At 33.8% G+C, this 21,488-nt stretch overlaps 1 protein-coding gene across 1 annotated transcript in view; it reads right to left on the bottom strand.

Moving 5' to 3' along the window:
* The window catches only part of LOC128863513 (protein bunched, class 1/class 3/D/E isoforms-like), a 168,144-nt gene extending 146,896 nt beyond the window's left edge, over positions 1 to 21,248 (bottom strand). The window contains exon 1 of the mRNA XM_054102716.1: positions 21,028 to 21,248. Within this exon, the coding sequence (XP_053958691.1) occupies positions 21,028 to 21,188 (161 nt within the window). The 5' untranslated portion in view covers positions 21,189 to 21,248. The remainder of the gene's footprint in view (positions 1 to 21,027) is intronic.
* Between the last annotated feature and the right edge of the window lie 240 nt (positions 21,249 to 21,488).

The following is a 21,488-nucleotide window of genomic DNA, read 5'->3' as shown; positions in this document are numbered from 1 at the left end:
TCAATATTAGTGCAACAAAGTGCATATTTCACACTTCTCGTTGATTTTTGGTTTATAAAAAACATAACAAAAATTAAATAAAAAAATTAAAAAATTATTAAAACGTGGACATTTGTCGCACTACTATTTATTCGAACACAGGTGTACGTACGTACCAAATAATTGGTATGAAAAGGTATACTTCGGCAACACGACGCTGGAATTGAAATATTTCGAAAGACTGAGTGAAAACTTTATAAAATTACCTCAAACGCCGCTGATTTGTTTTCACATTTGACGTTGAGATTAAAATGTATGAAGAAGGAATAATGAGACAACGATGGAATCTCTAATTATATATGTACGTACATCTAGTGCATGGGGATAACATAAATGAGATTTTGAAGTTTTGAACTATGGTTTTTATTTGCAAGCCAACTTGAATGAAACTTTCTATAATCACTTGAAAATGACAATATTGTCTTCTTTGTACACGCCTACTTAATTTTTGTTTTCGCCCTAATCTTAATGAAATTTCACACGCTTGACTTCTAACAGTATTTATTCACTCGCACAAGGAAAAACTAACTTAATCGTTTTCTTATGAGGCTTCGCAAAGCTCGCCAAGTATTAGCTGGTATTCAATAAAATCAGCCATTTCACTGCAATGAGTATATACGAGGTGTGGCTGCGGATTGCTGCAAAACTCATTAAATCTAACCGACCTTGACACAGCTTGCGGACTTTGTGTAGCGCTAACACTATACACACACACTTGTGTGTGTGATGATACAATCGCCTGATCATCATTCCCCACCAGAATCTGACATTTAATAAGAGTGGATAAAATCAGAATCATTTAATGTTGCATTTTGTTTTGCTAGTTTTTCTGGCTGAAATAAATGATATTTTTTTGCTATTATTTGCATAGGTATGTTAAAATTGAGAAATAATTATTACGGCATTGTATTACAGGAACAACAGTAACTAATTTCTACATGACTACTAACTGATAATTAAAAATACTAAAATAGAATAAATCCAAACACGTCGGGCATGTTTTTGCAAGCAAAAGCTATAATGAATGAGTAAATTTCTAAATTTAGACTGAGCGCTCGGTTGGCGGATGAAAAATAAAATTTTTATTCAGAAAAGAAAAAACAAAAAATCGCGGATAACTCCAACTGAGTTACCTGTTGGTAATTACCGAAGCAATATAGGCATTTGTTGAATATGAGTTCGGAGGTTTTGGGCTACTGTAGCTCAATTGGATCAATAGGATCTTAACTATACGGATAATAAATTATCATTTTAGTTTTGTATAGCTTTACCGAAGCCTACTCAGCCTCGAAGCTTCAAATAATTAACAGGTTTCACTTCTTCAGTTAATCTGATTTTGTAAGAGTCTAGGCCTGGCCCTTTACGCAAAACTCATTAACATGTGAATTAAGGGTCCTAAACTCGAATATTACGGCGTGGCATAGAGAACATTTATTGAATCCAATTGTATACTAGAATACATAAAGCTTGTCTGGTGTGATAAGTATTATACTGATGCCCATATCGTCGCTTCGATCGATTTGCAAATGGATGTAATATACGAGGCTGCTAGCGCTACGTTAGAGCCGCATTTTGCACGGTTTCTTCACTGGTTCACTGTACGTACGTTATTGAATAAAACTCGAAAAGTTATGCAAATCCTACTAATAAGCTTTCAGGGATTGCTAGCATAAACTTAGCTAATAATAAAAAAAATCTATTGCTTTTCAAAAATGAGAAATAGAAAATTTACTCGCCAAAATTTTTTGTAAAACAATAAAATTTTTTTTCAAAACAAAAAAAGACGATATAAAAAACAAATTTACGAAAAAAATTAAATTTTACAAAAAAAAATTTACAAAAAAAAATAAATTTTCAAAATAAAAAAAAAATAAATTTTCAAAATAAAAAAAAATAAATTTCCAAAATAAAAAAAAATTAATTTTCAAAAACGAAATTGAAATTTTAATTTTTTTCCAAAAAAAAAAAATTTGTAAAAAATCAAATTTTCATTAAAAAAAAACAAAAAAAAAATGTAAAAGTAAAAAAGTATTTTTCACACCAAGAAACCTAGAAAACTTAATATTCAAATAAAAATAAACCAGATATTCCAATTTTTTTCCAAAACAAAACAAATTTAGCAAAAAAATTTAATTTTCCAAAAGGAATTTGTTTTAAGTATTTTTCTTATTAAAAAATAAAACTAAAAAAAAACATATTCTCCAATTTAAAAAATACCAATTCTAAAATTTTCAACACTCAATAAATATGAAAATTTAATATTTTTTTTTCAAAAATTTTTCAGCGTAAACCAAAATAAAAAAAAATAAATTTTCAAAATAAAAAAAAATAAATTTCCAAAATAAAAAAAAATTAATTTTCAAAAACGAAATTGAAATTTTAATTTTTTTCCAAAAAAAAAAAAATTTGTAAAAAATCAAATTTTCATTAAAAAAAACAAAAAAAAAATGTAAAAGTAAAAAAGTATTTTTCACACCAAGAAACCTAGAAAACTTAATATTCAAATAAAAATAAACCAGATATTCCAATTTTTTTCCAAAACAAAACAAATTTAGCAAAAAAATTTAATTTTCCAAAAGGAATTTGTTTTAAGTATTTTTCTTATTAAAAAATAAAACTAAAAAAAAACATATTCTCCAATTTAAAAAATACCAATTCTAAAATTTTCAACACTCAATAAATATGAAAATTTAATATTTTTTTTTCAAAAATTTTTCAGCGTAAACCAATAAATTTTCAACAAAATTCACAATGCTGAAAATACTGGGATCACTTGACATGGAATCGTTCATGCGTTTTAAGAGTTTACTCACGATATTTGGCTCTCTTTTATGATAAAATGCACATTAAAGTATTTCCACGACTTACCTGAAATGATACAATAAAAAGAAAGAAAACACGTCAAGAAAGAAATATATCATTATTATTTAATTATTAATTAAAAAATGGGGTTAAAATTGGATTTGTAATTGTATACTATATACATACATATGTCACAATATTGCCTCGGAATGAAACTATATAATTATTTGTGTAATTGGCAAATCATGAAAACCATCAATTATTTTCATTATAAACATTTTTTATTACTGCATCTATAAGTAATTATGAACACTAGCATGGTTGTTAAGTTATAAAGAAATATGGCTTAATAACACTTATAATGGCCAGATCTTTACTGTTCAAACACAAATCAACTTGATAAAAAAGTTCCCGCAATATATACAGAAAATTCAAATTACAATTTCATTGTTTAAAAGTGATATTATCGGCTTCAAAGTACTCGCCATCAACTGCAATGCAATTATTCCATCTCATAATGACCAAAAAGTAGTCCTTATTAACTGTCTGATTTTCTGACAAAAATTCAAGGTGTGCAATAAATTAAAAAAAAAAATTGTGGTGACACTTGGCGCTTGTTCCGGGAACTTTTTGATCGAAGGCGGAGTACAAATTCATGGGATTGCAAGATCACTTCTATGCAGCTTACTATACGAGTATGTAGGCGGTCATTATAATCCTGTGTTTATTTTTTCAAGTGAAAATCGGGGATATACCTGTATAATCACTTAGTACCTAAGTTCCCTACACATTTTATATGAGAAAAGGCAATAGCTATTGCGGAACCCCACAGGAAAGGTGTATGTAGCAAATTTTTAAGCAAGGTGTTTCCAAGCGGTAATACTACGTTTAAAAAAGCACAGCATGATTATTATTATTATCATTAGAAGGCCATTACGCACTGCGACCAGAGCTGATCTATTGTGAAAGGCCTATTTTGTAACCCTAGAGTTTAAGGCATTTTAAAAATTTTAGCACAATTTTGGGTTTGTTGTTCCAAAGATTGCATGGAGATACTACGATACCACCAAGGTGATGAAGTTTTTGTCTGCCCAACGCAGGACATTCACAAAGCACATGTTCTGAGCTTTCTATGTCCATTTCGCAAAAGCGACAGACATTGGTCTCAGATAGACCAATATTATTTAGTTGATACCTCAGGCTGCAGGGGCCTGTAAGATATCCTGTTAAAAGACGCAGATCTACTCTGTTTAGTGAGAGAAGTTTGTCAGATATTCCTTTGTTGGGACTTAGGAATAGTTTGGCTTGACGCTGACCGGCACAGTTTAGCCAGTGTGCAGCAAGCTTTCTTTCTTCCCATTTCCTAAGGAATTCATTAATGTGGCCTTTTGTGAGTCCACAGAAAGAAGAAGAACCGCTTGGCTATCTGAAAGTATGTAGATGTGAGTACCTCTCATTTTCCTGCTAAGGCATTCTCTCACACATATTTTGATGGCATGTATTTCTGGCTGGAATATTGTTGGGTAGAATCCCATCGGAATCGATTTTTTGAATTTAGGCCCATTGATTCCTGCCCCTGTTCTACCATTTTCCAATTTGGACCCATCAGTAAATCATAGCTGGGAGCCAGGTTTGGAAGTGATAGAGTTAGTTCTCCAGTCTGTTCGTTCATTAATTATAACTTGGAAGTTCCTGAAGAGTATTGGTTTGGGTGATAGTATATCATCCCTATGAAGAATGGGACTATGTAGGAAGTCTTCCAATATCTTTAAATGTCCTTTCATAACCCCACTTTTAATTTCAGATATACCTTTTAATCTTAAGGCACTCGAGCGAGCTTCTCTTTCAATTAGAATTGGAAGCGGTGGTATTCATTCGGTGGTTCAGGAGCACACCCAATGCATCCGTGGGGCATGTTTTCATAGCCCCTGTAATACCAACACATATCAGGCGATGCAGTTTGTTTAATTCTTTTGCTGCCTTTCTTTGCTTGACCTTGGGCCACCATGCTAAGGATGCATAAGTGACTATGGGTTTCACAACTGTGGTGAATGTCCAGAATGTCATTCTAGGGTTTAGTCCCCATGTCTTACCAAAAAGCCTTGGGCAGGCAAAGAATGCCCTTGCGGCTTTTGAAGTAACTCACTCAATATGGGAATTCCAAGTAAGCGTTTTGTCAAGACTGACGCCAAGATAGTTGTCGACTGACGCCAGCATGATTAGTCGTTTTTCCACCCGTTCACTTTAATGTAGATATTACACAAGGTTGGAAAAATTATTCACCCAATTTTGGTTTTGGGTAGCTTTTTTACTACATAAAAAAAGAGAGTTTGAATGATGGAAACTTTTATTTTGTTACATTGCTTGTCTGTTGCTATATTGCATCTGTCTAGTTTACAAGTTTCGAATAAGACTGCCATTTGCAAAAATTATAAATCTTCCGAGAGGGTGATAATTTTACGCCACCTTGTGAGAGCGTAAGCATATACATAGGGTGCCTCATCAAAAAACCTTGCATTTTTTTCACAGAATTATAAAATTTGGGGTACATATTTTAAAAATTTCGCCAAAATATTTCGGGAAAATATTAAGAGTTAGAATGAATTGAAAATACCCACAAAATCGAGGTTGTTTTATTAATAAAATTTGTTTCTGAAACTATTTTTTCCAAAAACAAAGCTTCCGATCCAAAGGCGCACTTAAATGTTCAAAAATTGTATCAAACAAGTCAAAATAATTCATGTGTTATGCTATTTTTGACTGTTTTTGGCAGACAAATTTAAAGGAAACTTAAATACCTCGGCCTCAGCACTTACTTTCCTCAAGTTTTTGGAAAATTAACCCATTACGTCCCGATTTTTTTCCAAAAAAAAAAAAGCATTACATAGATTCCGTAGAGAAAATGTTTAAACATGTTTAAGCTGACCTTTCGTGCTTAAAAATATGTTGACAAATTAATTTTATTTATAAAGCAAACTCGATTTCTGGAGGGCCTTTCAAATCGATCCAGCTCATAAAAATTTTAATATTATGCAGAAATATTTTATAGTTCCTGCACCCTAATGCACATACATATTTAATACATATCGCATGTATTTGCTCAAGCTGAACTTGTTCTGAATATTAACCTTCCACATTTCCTTGTGGTAACACAAATAGGTTAGATTGTTTTAATTTTCTCAATAATATTTATCTATATATATCCCAGAATACTCGTAATTGCTTTAATTGTGCGCTACTTTTGCATATATTTCAAAATTAATTTGAACTGGTTTCCAATTACACTGGTAGGCTGAGGCTGAGCATGCAGTTTATATCAATAAACTATTTGCGCGAGTATTAGCATGTGAAAGCTTGATTTTTCCAGCTTCAATATGCAAAGACGAAGCAATATGTGAACTCTATGCATTTTAATATTATATTTGTTTTTTTTTTTTTTTTTTGCTTTACCAGCTGGTGATTAGCGACACGTGTTGGCGTTGTGCTTTTCAAATGTTTGCCAAGTTTTCGTGGGAGTCAAAAATTCAGCACAAAAAACGCCAAAAAACAAAAAAAAAAAAAACAGTAGAAACATATACATATATATGTACGTGTGTTGTAACACAAATCACCTAAAAAAATTTGGGAAATCATGTTAATAGCCATTTGTGATTAATGAACTCATTCATTATCAAGTCTTGCCATGGTATTCCAAAAGATAAACAAATAAAAAACACTAATAAAAACAGTAAACAATTATTTTCGGCAGCTTATTTGCCTTTGTCGACTCGTGTGTTTTATGTCAATATTTAAAATCCATTGTTTCGTTCGCTCATCCCGCCCTAAAACCTCTCGCATGTGAAATAAGCTGTGTACTTCAGCTGGAAATTTGCAACTGGCGAAACGGTAATCGATTTCGTATGCGAATACAAATCAAGTTGACCGTGAAAGACGTGTTGTGCAAACACAAAAACAAGTAGCACGTTTGCTTAATTGTTTTATGTCAAATATTTACACATTTTTTGGCAGCGTCTAGCACTTTTTTGTTTAACAATTTGCAAATATTCTTCACGTTACCAGGCACTCATTTTGTGTAGATGGCATACATTTCGAATTTCCAAAATAACTGGGGACTTATTCTGTAACTCGATTCGAAAATCAGTTCACGCGAATGCCGAATTTTTGTACTTGGTAAATCTATTTTCGCATTGCGAATAGTTTATTCGAAAAACGAAAATTGGCAACTATGCTACTCGAATTTTTATGCCGAATTTAGCTTTTAGCTATAGAACGGGAAAGCAATATGAAAAATGCTAGTAATTTAACCATTTTTTATTAAATATGACAAGTTTAAACATGAAGCCAATTTGGAATTATGGTGTTATTTATAGAATCGTATCCAAATTTGGTCAAATACTATATAAAGTGCGCTAATGCTAAGCAAACATGTACAAATTTGTGGGAGTGATTAACTGAAGAGTTAAATGGAGAACCCTCGCGGGATGTAACATTATGGGAAAGGGTAACCTTTGGTGCGATTATGCCAGCGCTGCAAACCGGTCTTGCCCTATTTGATGTTGATAGCCTCCAAAGGAATTTTAGAGTAGCAGTAAGTTTTACTGCGGTTGGAGTTAAGGAGGAGGAGTTAATTAAGGCCTTCCTCGGAAAGCCTAAAATTTTATATGAAGCTATAGCTTCGAAAGCATAAACAATAACAAGTTTATACCCAGTCATATACATGCATCTTGAATCTATCATCTCTGCGGACGCAATATCCAACAAGAAGTGAATGCGAGACTCCAAATAGGGAGCGTGGTCTTCTTTTCGGCATACAAAGCACTAGATTCCGCGTTTCTTTCTAAGCGAACAAAGCTGAAACTCTATAAAACTATAATTAAGCTTTGCATTGTTCGTATTTCTGAAGCTTGGGAGATACGTAAGGCAGATGAAAAAAAGCTTTACATACTTGAGCGAAAAATCCTACTTCGCATCTTTGGAACGGTGGATAGATCACGTCAACTAGCGCCTATGTTATAGTGAAGAATGCCTAGCTAAGCTATCGACTTCCAAATTGCCGACTACATTAAGCTTCAGCATCTTAAGTGTGCTGGACATCTGAGGATGGACGCAAACGAAAGCGGTCGCCCAAGAAAAACCTAGATTGCCACAAATTCTTTGAACTGAAAAACTGGAGGATGTCTGCAAGGGGTCGAGATTTTTGGTCGAATTTATTCATTAGTAAGGCTGAAAAACTGGATGATATCTGCAAAAAGCCGAACAAGAGTCAATCCGATGACTTATATCCCTCCTTAGATCAAGAAACAACTCTAATCCCACATATAACTGTGAGCGAACTGAAAAGAGAAATCAAGCAACTAAAAGACAAAAAGGCACCTGGATTTGATTTAATCACAGCGGAAGTATTAAAGCAACTACCCAACAAAAGTCTAGTAAAATTAGCCAATCGATTCAATTCGTCGATCCGACTCCAGTATGTTCCAAGCCTGTGGAAAATTGCAGAGATGATTATGATTGCCAAACCAGGAAAGGATCCAGATATTGTTTCTTCATACCGCCCAATCTCCTTGTTGCCACAAATTTCAAAACTACTAGAAAAGCTCATTCTAAATACCTTAAAACCAATAATTGAATTTCGCAACCTGATACCTTCACACCAGTTTGGATTCCGCTGTAAACACTCCACCATAGATCAGGTGTACAGAATTACAGCTGAAATAGAAAAACCGTTCGAAGAGAAAAACATATGCTCAGCAGTCTTCCTGGACGTCGCGCAAGCATTTGACAAGGTTTGGCATGAAGGCCTTATCAACAAATTGAAGTCATGCCTGCCACTTCAATACAGTGCATTTATGAAATCGTATATAACTGAACGGTATTTTCGCGTAAAACAAGGGAATGAGTATTCCAAATTGCAGAAAATAAATGCTGGCGTGCCGCAAGGAAGTATTCTTGGACCCCTTCTTTACCTTATATATACGAAAGATATACCAATACCTCCAAGCACTATGATCTCCACCTTTGCTGACGACACAGCAATCCTCGCAACAGGAAAAACCGCCGACGCAAACCGCTATAGACGCAGTAGAAAAATGGACGAAAATTTGGCGAATAAAATTAAATAGTAACAAATCAATTCATGTGACCTTTACCAATAAAAAAGTAAACCATCACCCAATAATGCTACTAGGCGCTCCAATTCCATACGCAAATACTGCCAAATATCTTGGTATAATCCTCGATGCTAAGCTACATTGGAAGGAGCATATAAAAATAAAACGAAGCGAACTTAATTTGAAAATATTAAAAATGAACTGGCTTATTGGACGGAATTCAAAACTCTCCATATATAACAAAATAATGATATACAATCAAATTATCAAACCCGTGTGGTCTTACGGCGCTCAAATTTGGGGCTGTGCCAGTCAAAGTAATATTAACATAATTCAACGATTTCAAAATAAAATTATCAAAAATATTGTCAACGCACCTTGGCACGTTCGCACTGCAGATATTCATCGTGACCTCTGCATTCCTACGGTCGCTGAAGTTATTAAAATACAAGCAGAAGCCCACTCTAAGAGGCTCCAGAGGCACATTAACGAGGAAGCCAGCAAAATTCTCAACACCGCAGGCCTAACCCGACGACTCCAGCGAAAAAACCATATGATCTTATCGGTAGTTAATGTAAAGAAGAGATTTTAAAATTCTCTTCATAAAAACCCCACATAATTGTTAAAATCATACTGCTTGTTAGTTTCCTTTAAACTAGTTGTAGTGTCAACAAACATTGCATACCTATATATTGTTAAATGTTTGTAGTAAAAAAAATAAAAAATAAAAAAAAAAAATCTGCAAAAAGTCAAGATTCTTGGTCGAATTTATTAAGGAAGGCTGAAAAACTGGAGGATGTCTTGAAAGGATCGAGATTTTTGGCCGAATTTATTGAGGAAGGCTGAAAAACTTTTATGTATTTTGACGTTTAACATTCCAATACTCTTACAACATAGTGGTACAACGTTCGCAAAACTAATAACTCGATTCGAACTTTTACCAATGCATAGGCAAATTCGAGTTTAATAATAAATTCGAATAGAGTCACCTTTCGAATCGAGTTACAGACATATGTGCATACTTATATACGAGGCTTGCTAAAAAAATTGTACTAGAATTTCGACTCTATTTTTATATGTGTTTTTGGTATGTTACACTCCCTGAAATTATTACAAAGGCAACACATATTGGCAAGTACAGACTATTTACTTAGTTATTTTTAAATTTTAGTAATTTTTCTCTATAACAAGCACCATAATAGTCTATGTTTCAGACTTTGTGCAAGATTTATATTATAAAAATTTAACGAACTTTCATAAAAATTTCAAAACACTTAATCAGAATTAAAAAAGAATTAGCTACATTGAATTCTGGTACAATAAAGTGCAAATTTGAAGTAGCTTAAAATACTTGTATATTTTAATATTTTCCCCCCGGAATGTGTTGCGCCTTTTCTAACGAAAAGACATTGTTTTCTTATATGGATATGAAATTTTTGGAGGTACTTTCATATTAATCAGGTCTCAGTCATCATATTCAGCCCCTTGATAATTTATTCCTGTTCTCAAAACTCAAAATACCCACGAAAGAATGGAGTTTTAGCACGACATTTAGTAGAATAAAAAAAATAGTCAGCTGCGCGGTAGAGGGGGGAAAACACGTCAGCTGAATAGGTGAACTTGTAAAAAATGTACATCCATACAAACATAATATATGTATGATGCATATTAGTCCGGGAGCCAGGGACCATTCTGACCTCATCATTTCACGCCGACTGATTGTAATACTGAAGGCAGACGCCATCCAATGGATGACGAAACCAACCGTCAGCTGGTCCAGTAGCGGTGGGTACGTGCGTGGGATGCTGCGAAACGTGTCAAAAAAAATTTTTTTAACAACTAATTTAATACCGGCTGAAATTTTTTTGTGTATTGTTGACATTTAGTAGAATAAAAAAAAAATTAGCCTCTGGCTCCCGGAATATTGGTATTTATGAATAAATATATATCTTTCGAGAAAAACGTCACCTTTTTATTGGTTTGGGCAAACCTTATAAAACTGCTTATTTGCCTTCAAATCGATTAAAGCGCGATTAGCCACTCATATCGAATTACTTTCGAAAGAAAGTCTAATGAAATGACAAAGAAAATATACGTCAACGCAAGCGAGGCAATTAATCAATAGATATGTATTTGTGTGGATGTGTGTAATGTGAGCTTTGTGGCATTGACCCTGTAAAAAAACGTTAACCAGTGAAAAAATATCTTGATCATAAATGTATTGGCTCTTCAAAGAGGACTGAAGTATTGATGAGGATTTAGTAGTTCAGTATTATTGTGCCACTTTAATTAAATTGCTATTAAAAAATTTCCGAGTAAGTTAGAATTATATACTTCCATTCCTTTTTAAGCAACTATAATCAGTCATAGTTGACTCTGGTTCAGAACATCGAAACAGAGAATTATATATATATTCGATTGTATAATAATTTTATTGTTATGTAAACGTTTATAAAATAAAATAAAATAAAAAATAAAAAAAATATATATGTATATATATTTGGCGCGTACACCCTTTTTGAGTGTTTGGCCTAGCGCCTCCGCCTATTTACGGCGTGCGTCTTGATGTTGTTCCACAAATCGAGGGACTAACAGTTTTAAGCCGACTCCGAACGGCAGATATTTTTTATGAAGAGTTTTCTCATGGCAGAATTATACTCGGAGGTTTGCCTTCCGAGGGGCGACCGCTATTAGAAACAAACTTTTTCTTCATTGCTTTTTTGGTGTTTCACCGAGATTCGAGACCAGATCCAGATAAATTTCATTTGAAGAATTTAAAACTAATTTCGAAAAATATCGAGTATGTAAGTATGTAGTGCGAGACAATTTATACTTTCTAGGAAGCAGAGCACAGTGTAACGAAAGTAGTAGCTAGTAGTATTTTGTTACGCACCGATGACAAATACTCTAATTAAATGGGAAGCTCTTTCACAATTTCTCCCCTTCAATCTAAAAGTTAAAAAATGAGTTATTTTGTAAGCTGCCTTTAGAAATTTGTTTTATTTATGAAGCAGACCTTTTAAACCTCAACTCTTCTGAAATGATTTTTTAGAAAAAAAAGTTTAAAAACGAAAAAAAGAATATTTTTAAAAACTATTTTTAATCATGAAAATTCGATTTTTGGAAATGCATAAATATTAAGATTTTTTCGAAATATTTTGGAGGAAGTTTTAAAATATAATAAATTTTATAATTCCGTTGGGAAAACGGCCCCAACTGTTTTTGTATGCATGTAATGTAAAATGTACATACAAGGTGGCGCCAAATGTATCAACCCATCGGAAGGCGTAAATAGCGTCGTACCAATCATATTTGACACTTGCAAAGTAAATAGTAAATAAAGATTTCCATTGATTTTGAGCCACCTTGTATACGCACGTATTTGCTGAAACTTTCTTTATTTTTTATGTAATCAACTCTGCATATACTTAGTCTTCCATCACTTGCTCTCCCATGTTTCATAATTCTTCTTTCTCAAGTGAGACTAGATCATAAACAAAATTTCTGAAAACCGCAGTATACTTACTACTTACTGTCACACTTTGCGACGTGCAAAACTCGAGAGGTGTTTATAGAGAGAAATATGCAACGTAAACTAACCAAGGGTCTAAATTTAATACAATACATATCAATTTAACACCAGCAGATTTTCCTGCAGGGTATGTTAAAAATTTTCTGCACTCAAATACCTAAACGCATGTAAATGCACTATTTTCTTGCATTTCTCTACAATTTTTTTGCATTTCGTTTTCTTTCTACTTACATTGTATTTTAGTTTACTTAAGGTCAAAGTATTATTGTTTAGTGCATTAACCTGCGTTAATGCGGTTTTGCTGCGTAAAAAGAAGGAAAAAGGTCGGTAGAGAGGAGCGAATGAACAAGCGGAGAGGAAGCCTTTCAATTTGACGTTACTCAAATGCACGCTAACAAAAATAACAACAATTATAAATACAAGTTTGTGACATTTTTTTCCAACTGTTGTGCAAGAAAGGCAGTAAAAAGAACAAAAATAATGGTTTCAGAAAAAAAGTGTTAGATTAAAAGACAAATAAGTCCAACAAAAGAGGGAATAAAACACACAATGTTCAGAACGCTCATATTACAAACTCGCAAGCCGCCGCTCACTGTGCGATAACTGTTTCACTCGTACCTTAGTGGGCAGTTCAAGTCACTTCTTCCTTTTATTTTCTCTTTTTCTTAGCTGCGCTTTTGTTGCAAATTAGAGTTGTCATTAGAGTTTTATGGTAATTTTCAATTATAGTGGAACAGGTTTGCCTAAGTCAAGCGCTTATCGGTGTTGTTTGGCATTGAGATTACACATTTAAGTTTTTTTCTTGTGTTTTTTGAAGTGATTCACTAGAAATGTAAACAAAATGTTGTACAGGAATAACACAACTGTGTGCAAGGTACAAACGAAACTTCATTTATTTGGGAGGCCGTTTGTGGTATTGGTATTTTAGAAGTAACTTCTTATATACTCGTATATTTATAATTGGCGCTTACACCCTTTTTGGGCGTTTGGCCGAGCTGTGGTGTGCGTCTTGATGTTGTTTCACAAATGGAAGGGCCCACACTTTTAAGTTGACTCCGACCGGCAAATGGTCCTTTAATGAGGAGCTTTTTCATGGCAGCTATACACGCGCAGATTTGCCATTGCCTGCCGAGGGGCGACCACTTTTAGAAAAAACGTTTTCTTCACTCTGATGTTTCACGGAGATTCGAACCTAGCATCTCTCAGAATTCCGAATGGCAGTCACGCACAAACGATTCGGCTACGGCGACCGACCTTTTTTACTAAATAAAAAAAAAATTTTGAGTGATGAAAATCTATATTTGGATTTTTATGCGCTCCATTGCTTGTCCAGCTTTGTATGAATAAAAAGCTCTTTACTAAAATAGTAAATCTTTCGATAGGGTCACTAATTTTGCGCCATCTTGTGTAAGAATAATGCCATATTGTTCAACTCTTTGTGCAACAGGGATCTGAAAGGTCTAATTTATTCATTTGATCATCTAAAAATACAGTACTTCATACAGCCAATGAAAAACAGATTAATGCTGAACAACAGAATCAAAAATAAATTAAATTTATAATTTACTTATGTATGCCATTTTAATGAAGAAAATGTAACATTTCTTATAGTTTCAAAAGAAAGAATATTGAGAATACTTAGAATCTAGTTAACCAACTCATTTAGTAACATTTTGATGCAGTACTTTGTGGATGAGGGATCTAGGCCAATTTCCAATAATTCTATCACAAAGATCCAGCTCAGATTGAGGAAAAGCAGGTGCTATGTTGACTTTGAAGGTGTCTTCGCAAAGATACTTATGGGCATACGCTTGTGACTTATGCAAACCCCATAAAAAAGGAGTCTATTGAGGTCGAGACGCATGATCTTGGAGGCCGGGCATCACCTATCTGTTAGTTGGCTAAATGACAGCCCAGAGCATTTTTTACAAGCGCGCGGAAGCATTTTGCCTCGAGTAAACGCGAAAAAAATAAAGCAGTAATGGATTTCGAACGTAGTAGTGTAATTGCATTATATTTGGCTGGAAAATAATCAGCGATTGTTCGTGAGCTCGAGCAAATTAAAGTAAATAAAGCTTTCGTTTATCGCACCATTACTCCTTACAATAATACAGGTAGCATCGCGAAATGTCATGGAGGTGGTCATCAAAAGACTGCAATGTCACGTGAAATGGTTTAAAAAGTGAAGATGACTTGAAGTCCCCGACGAAGTGTCAATCAAATGGCAAAAAAACTGAAAAGATCTGACCGTGGCATCCGCCGCATACTGCAAAATGATCTCAAAGCCAAGCCTTACAAGATCAAAAAAGCGCATGATCTCACATGAAAGCAGCAACAAGTCAGACTTGAGAGACCGAAGGAGTAGCTTCGCTTGGCCGAAAGCGGTCAATGTCCGAACATTGTGTTTTCTGACGAAAAAATTTTTCAAATTGAGCAACTCGTAAACTCTCAAAACGATAGCATTTATTTTACCGACCGTTCATACGAGATTTTGAGTAATCGATTGGCCACCAGGAGGCAGCAGCCGCCACAGGTAATGGTTTGGGCGTTTTCATCGAGCCTGGCGTCAAGGTAAGTCAAAGATTTTGGTGGCAGACAATGGACGTTTCAACAAGACTCGGCACTGTCTCAAAAAGCTCGAGTGAACCAGGAATGGCTAAAAAAACAACATTCCGAACTTCATAACGTCCACACAATGGCTCTGAAATTCACGAATACGCGAATCCAATGTATTATTCTCTTTGGGCCATTGTGGAGAGCAAGGTCCGAACTAAAAGATTCACCAGTCTCGATGCGCTGAAAAAGTCATGGTCTGCGAGTGGGCCAAAATACCTGCAAGTCACATTCGGGCAGCTCGCGACTAGTTTCTGGACCGTCTCAAGGCCAAAGTCAAGGCAAAAAGTGGTGATATCGAGCAAATGTAAATTGATTCTTAATTTTGTATTATTTTCACACATTTTTTACTTTAAATTGAATAAAAGTAATTTTCCAAACTAAATTTATGGCCTTTTTAGTGGGTTAAACTTCGAGTGCCGGACCCTGTATATACCTAGTTAACCGACTAAAATTCATCCATCAAATTCTTAATTGTTAATCTCCGGAGAAGGATTAAGTTGACTGAAAATATTACAAATTTTATAATAAGTAACTTTTATCGCTTCGTCATTTTATGTTAATAGTGAATTTTTATTCATTTAATGCGATTTTCGAGGGAAAATGAATTCATTTTGACTTCTGCTAGGCATAGCTTCTACTATGTCAAAACTATTTTGAAAAAATCATTGAATTATTTATTGAATCAACAGAGCAAATAAACAAATTAATTAGCAAATAAATGCAAATTTTTGGTTTGATGATAATAAATTTAAATATAAATATCTAAATATACTTAAAACGAAATACAAATAAATAAGAAAAAAAAATATATATAAGAGATAAGCGAAGAGAATAAAAGTAGAATGTTAAGAAATAATAAGAATAAGAATAATTTTAATATACCCGGCACATTTTAGTTAATTCTGGAAACAATCATAGACAATGATAGTTAAAGGTTGTAACGGTAGATGGACGACGGAAATTTAGACTTAACATATAAAAAGTGAGCGTATTTTTATACGAGCTCCATAATATTTATGTCGGATCTAAATGGGTGGAGTAGCGGCGTATGCTTATGAGATAGGAGTCTGGACCAGCGCGGAATGCCGGAAATTTAGGAGCTCAGGAGAAACTGTAGAGCATATACTTTGCGTATGTTCTGCGTTATTCTAAACACTATTGAAATATCCGAGGGTACCACAGTTTAATGGATTAGAAGATATCTCAGTAGTGGGTTGGAAATGTCTCCTTAAATTCGCAATAGAAATAGGCGCCATAAGGGTGGACTACTTTAAAACGCATAACTTGAAACTTCATCAGAACAACATGAACTCCATCTGGTATCGCTATTTGCCGAACCACTCTATACATGACTGTAAGTCAACCAGTTGGATCAAACCTAAATGAGGAGGGAAGTAATACATGGAACAAGTTTGGTTGGGTTTTCTTAAGGCGTTATCCAAATGCCCGCTTTTATGCTTTATTCCCATGCCACTTAATTCGCTCTCTAAAAAATTCGCTTAGTATTTCGCGGCCGCCGTAGCCGAATGGGTCGGTGCGTGACTACCATTCGCAATTCACAGAGAGAACGTCGGTTCGAGTCTCGGAGAAACACCAAAATTAAGAAAAACATTTTTCTTATAGCGGTCGCCCCTCGGCACACAATGACAAACCTCCGAGTGTATTTCTGCCATGAAAAAGCTCCTCATAAAAATATCTGCCGTTCGGAGTCGGCTTAAAACTGTAGGTCCCTCCATTTGTGGAACAACATCAAGTCGCACACCACAAATAGGAGGAGGAGCTCGGCCAAACACCCAAAAAGGGTGTATGCGCCAATTATATATATATATATATATATTTCGCGAATTCCTGATTCCACGGCTCATTCGTAATTCACTTTGGCAGTTCGGCTTTTTGATCTCTTATTATAATATTATTTATTATTTTATTATTTATATATATATATATATCGATGATAAAAAAAGACAAAACTAAACTCTTACTTCATATTATAATTCACAAAATTTATAAAATTATTTTTAAAAGAAAGTTCATCTGCGAGCTCAGATTTGCAAATTATCTCACAGTAGGACTGAGTTAGATTCTAAAATATATGCAAATTTATATAAACTTTTCTTGCAGGTTAAGCTTTCAGATTTTAATGATCACTTCACAGTTCCTGAAAGATGCAGTTACTTCAAAGCTGTAACTACTTCTTATGGAGGTGGAACAGTTCCTCAGAAGACAATTGTCACTTCCACAATACCTGAGGTGTTTAGCAACCTTCTCGACACAATAATTTTTCCACATAGGTGGGCACTTTGCAGTAACAGTAAGAATGCAGTAAATATAATATTTTACTGATATTGCAATTTAATTTTCATTACCAGTAAACTTTTACTGATTACTGAAAAAAATTTCCATTACCAGTACACTTTTACTGATTACTGAAAAAAATTTGCAGTAAAAATATTTTTTTACTGATTACTGAAAAAAATTGCAGTAAAAATATTTTTTTACTGATTACTGAAAAAAATTGCAGTAAAAATATTTTTTTACTGATTACTGAAAAAAATTTGCAGTAAAAATATTTTTTTACTGATTACTGAAAAAATTGCAGTAAAAATATTTTTTTACTGATTACTGAAAAAAATTTGCAGTAAAAATATTTTTTTACTGATTACTGAAAAAATTGCAGTAAAATTACTGTTAATATAATTTTATTTGCTATTAGCTATTAGCCTTTCTTAACACAAGCATTTCAAAATTTGCATCGCTGAGTTTTTGCCTTCTAGACTGATTTACAATTCCAGCGAATGAAAACAACCGTTCTACAGGTGCAGATGACGGTAATGGGGTATTATATTTTAAAAATACGTTTTTAATAGCCTGATATTTATTTAGGCAACTTGTTGTTTCTTCTCGTTCGGCCAGGTATAATAGCGTTTCTTGCAGATAATTTTCCGAGTCAGTGGAACCACATTGTATGCTAATATCTATTTAAGTAAATATATGCATAAAACAAATATTTAATTGAAAACCAAGTGTAAACAGTTTACCATTACTTTCATCCCCGAAGTCAAAAAATGTTTTTTGAGGTGGTTGAGGTAGAATACGAGTTTTGGCACAGGCTACTTTTCCATACTTGACCACATAAGTGTTGAACATTTTTTTAACTTCCTCTTCTGTTTGCGTTTTAGCTGTTTCTAAAAGAGCTTTCACAAATCGCAACTTAATGTCAGGGACAGAAATAGCGGCAATAACAGCATCCCAAGCGTCAGGCTGAATCAGGAAGTACTTTTCAAATCTTTTAAGCAAAGCTTCATGCATTTTTTTTGCTACTTTCGGTTAAATATATTACTTCAAACTTTTAGGCTCCAAACGACGCATTTTTATACTTAAGGACGCTATAGTGGGTATGAAATAACCAAAATACATGGTCTTTTCACCCTGAAGGAAATCGATTACTTCTGCAATAGGTCTCATAAGCTTTACGTATTCCTCTAAGTACTCAAGCTCACCACTGAGAATGGTAGGAATTTTTAAACGGAAACACAATTCTGCTAAATTGGTTTTGTGCTCCAGTAACTTATTTACGGAATCATAAAGCGAGTTCCACCTTGTTATGCATGGAGTTATTAAATTCGCATTTATTACTCCATTAACTACTTCTGCAGATTTCGGTCTATTGCATTTATTCCAAAGTTGTGTGCATCTGTGCAGTAAGAAAATATGTAAATATAAAAAATTTCAATTAAATTGAAGGATTTTTTGCCTTTGTTTGTCATCGAATCTGGAGTACTTAAAGAGTACTTATTATTATATTATATTGAAGTAAACTTGATTTGACAAACGAAAGAACGTAGATTAATCGATTCTGACAAAGAAGCTGATAATTTATGTAAAAATAATATATCTTTAACCTCTACTCTTTCTATGTTGTATAGATGTGTGTAGGGTGCAATACATATTTATTGGCCTATTTTTTTCAGTGCATCTTCATCCAATTCTTTTGTTTGGATTGTACGACAGTTACAGTTATGGGGTTATTATTTTGTTATTTAGGAAAATAAGAGAAACCAAAAAAAAAGAGAGAATTATTGAGTACATAAATGATTGAATCTCGTGATGAGAGTGTATTACATTTTGACTTCCCATAAACAGTAAATATTATACTGATAATGCAAATCAAATGATATTATCAGTAATTTTACTGCAATTTTTTCAGTAATCAGTAAAAAAATATTTTTACTGCAATTTTTTTCAGTAATCAGTAAAAAAATATTTTTACTGCAAATTTTTTTCAGTAATCAGTAAAAAAATATTTTTACTTCAAATTTTTTTCAGTAATCAGTAAAAAAATATTTTTACTGCAATTTTTTCAGTAATCAGTAAAAAAATATTTTTACTGCAAATTTTTTTCAGTAATCAGTAAAAAAATATTTTTACTGCAATTTTTTTCAGTAATCAGTAAAAAAATATTTTTACTGCAATTTTTTTCAGTAATCAGTAAAAGTGTACTGGTAATGCAAATTTTTTTCAGTAATCAGTAAAATTTTACTGCTTACTGCTATTTGTAATGCAGTAAATTTATAATGCAGTGTGCCCACCTATGTTTTTCCACGATGTGATTCGCTCTCAAAATTTGGTATTGCGAATCACGTAATTCGAAGAGAAATTGGGAAGTGATTTATAAATGTGTCCTTTTTCTTTTCTTGGGTTCATCATATATATCAAAATTTGAACAATTTGTCATCATTTAAAACCGAGATATAACTTTTTTCAATTACCGTTATATTAGAGATGGGCGTGGTTATTGGGCGATTTCACCAAAATTACAACACCTTTGGGCATAGGCGCGCGCGTGGGTATAAAAAGAAACTCTTTACTTAGCAATACCTATAATACATACCCATATATCGGGTGTTTTTTAAGAGCTTGCGAACTTAATTCATAATACAAAACAGGAATATTGTTGGAATAATTCTTTTTTCATAATCGGTTAGCTAATTTCAAGACATTTATTTTTTGAAAATGATATCCGGCTTATGTCCGTCGCGGCTACGAGTTACATTCGATCAGTACTATTTTTGACTATTTTCTGTAATAAATTTGGCCGCATAACGTCAATAGTGGCTTGAATAGTATAAAAGGCAATAGATCGATTGTTAAGAGCGCTGTATGGCAAGTTGTGTCGTCTTGTTGGAACCAAATGTCGCTGATGCTTCACTCATTGAGGTCCTTGCTTCATTTGAAATGGTGACTTCGCGGGTTTCTTTAAAAGCGTTTAAAACGGAAACGAAAAAAGATTTTTTATTTTTGTTTTCATCATTTTATTTTCTGATTCATTGTTAAAAAATAAATTATTTATTTTTGGCCGCACGAGGTTCGTTCAAAAAGTTTTCAGCCTTCAAAAAATTGTCTTCACATGGACAATGGACACAGATATAGCCCGTTCTACTGAACCGTTTTACACGCTTATAAAGAAACACCTAAAAAACATCATTTCAATTGAGGCGAAGGCATTAATTTTTAGAAGCATCAATCTGCATGGCTCGATAGTGCTCTCCATTCACCGTAACGACATTTACCTTTATTATTTCGAAGGAAATAAGGACCGATGGTACCATTTTTTTAATTAAATTTCCACAATTTGGAAGCGTTGTTCTGGCGTTATACGATTCGCGATGACTCGCCAAACTCTACTGAATAGAAATGTCAACACAGCTTGTCATTCTCAGCTGTTAAACCATAGTTATCGATATCGATAGTTTTCACGCAGCTAAAAAAAACACCCTATACATATATATGCCGTTACACCTACCGACACCTACTTTTAGTACTACAAATGTTTTATGTACATAACTAGTTATCAAGTGCTATTGATGATAGTTTAACAAAATGCTGCAAAACGTATCATAAAATTATTTGATAAAAAGAAACACTCACTCTTCAGTGCTGAACATGCGCACCATGTGACGTTGCAATACCTCTGGTGTACTGTTTGCCGGTGAATGTGGAGGCGTTTGATATGCCAAATTCATCATAGGCTCATCATCCTCGAAAAACCCCGACGAAGTGGTTGAAGTGGTGCGCGGATATTTCATCATGCTGACAGATTGCTGGAGAGACGGTAGGTGAGGAGGGATGGAGGCGAAGCCAGTTGAATAGAGGGGCACAACAACAGGTGAAGAAAGCTCGTACGAAGTGAAAAAGTAATGCAATAATAGAAATATAATGAATAGTTAGCAGCCGCTGATTCAACTGCCTGCAGGGCTTTTGAAATGACGATATCCCTTTCCACTTTCTCCTTGCTCAGCTGCCACCTAACTTGATGGTCTGATGTTTTATTATGAACGTTTCGATTGTATTAGAAGCAATGACCACCACGGTGGTAGGTATGTAGGCAG

The sequence above is a fragment of the Anastrepha ludens genome, chromosome 5, assembly GCF_028408465.1.
Source record: "Anastrepha ludens isolate Willacy chromosome 5, idAnaLude1.1, whole genome shotgun sequence".
Taxonomy (NCBI): Eukaryota; Metazoa; Arthropoda; class Insecta; order Diptera; family Tephritidae; genus Anastrepha; species Anastrepha ludens.
The sequence above is the reverse complement of the archived record's forward strand: the minus strand, read 5'-3'. Positions and strand labels throughout refer to the sequence as shown.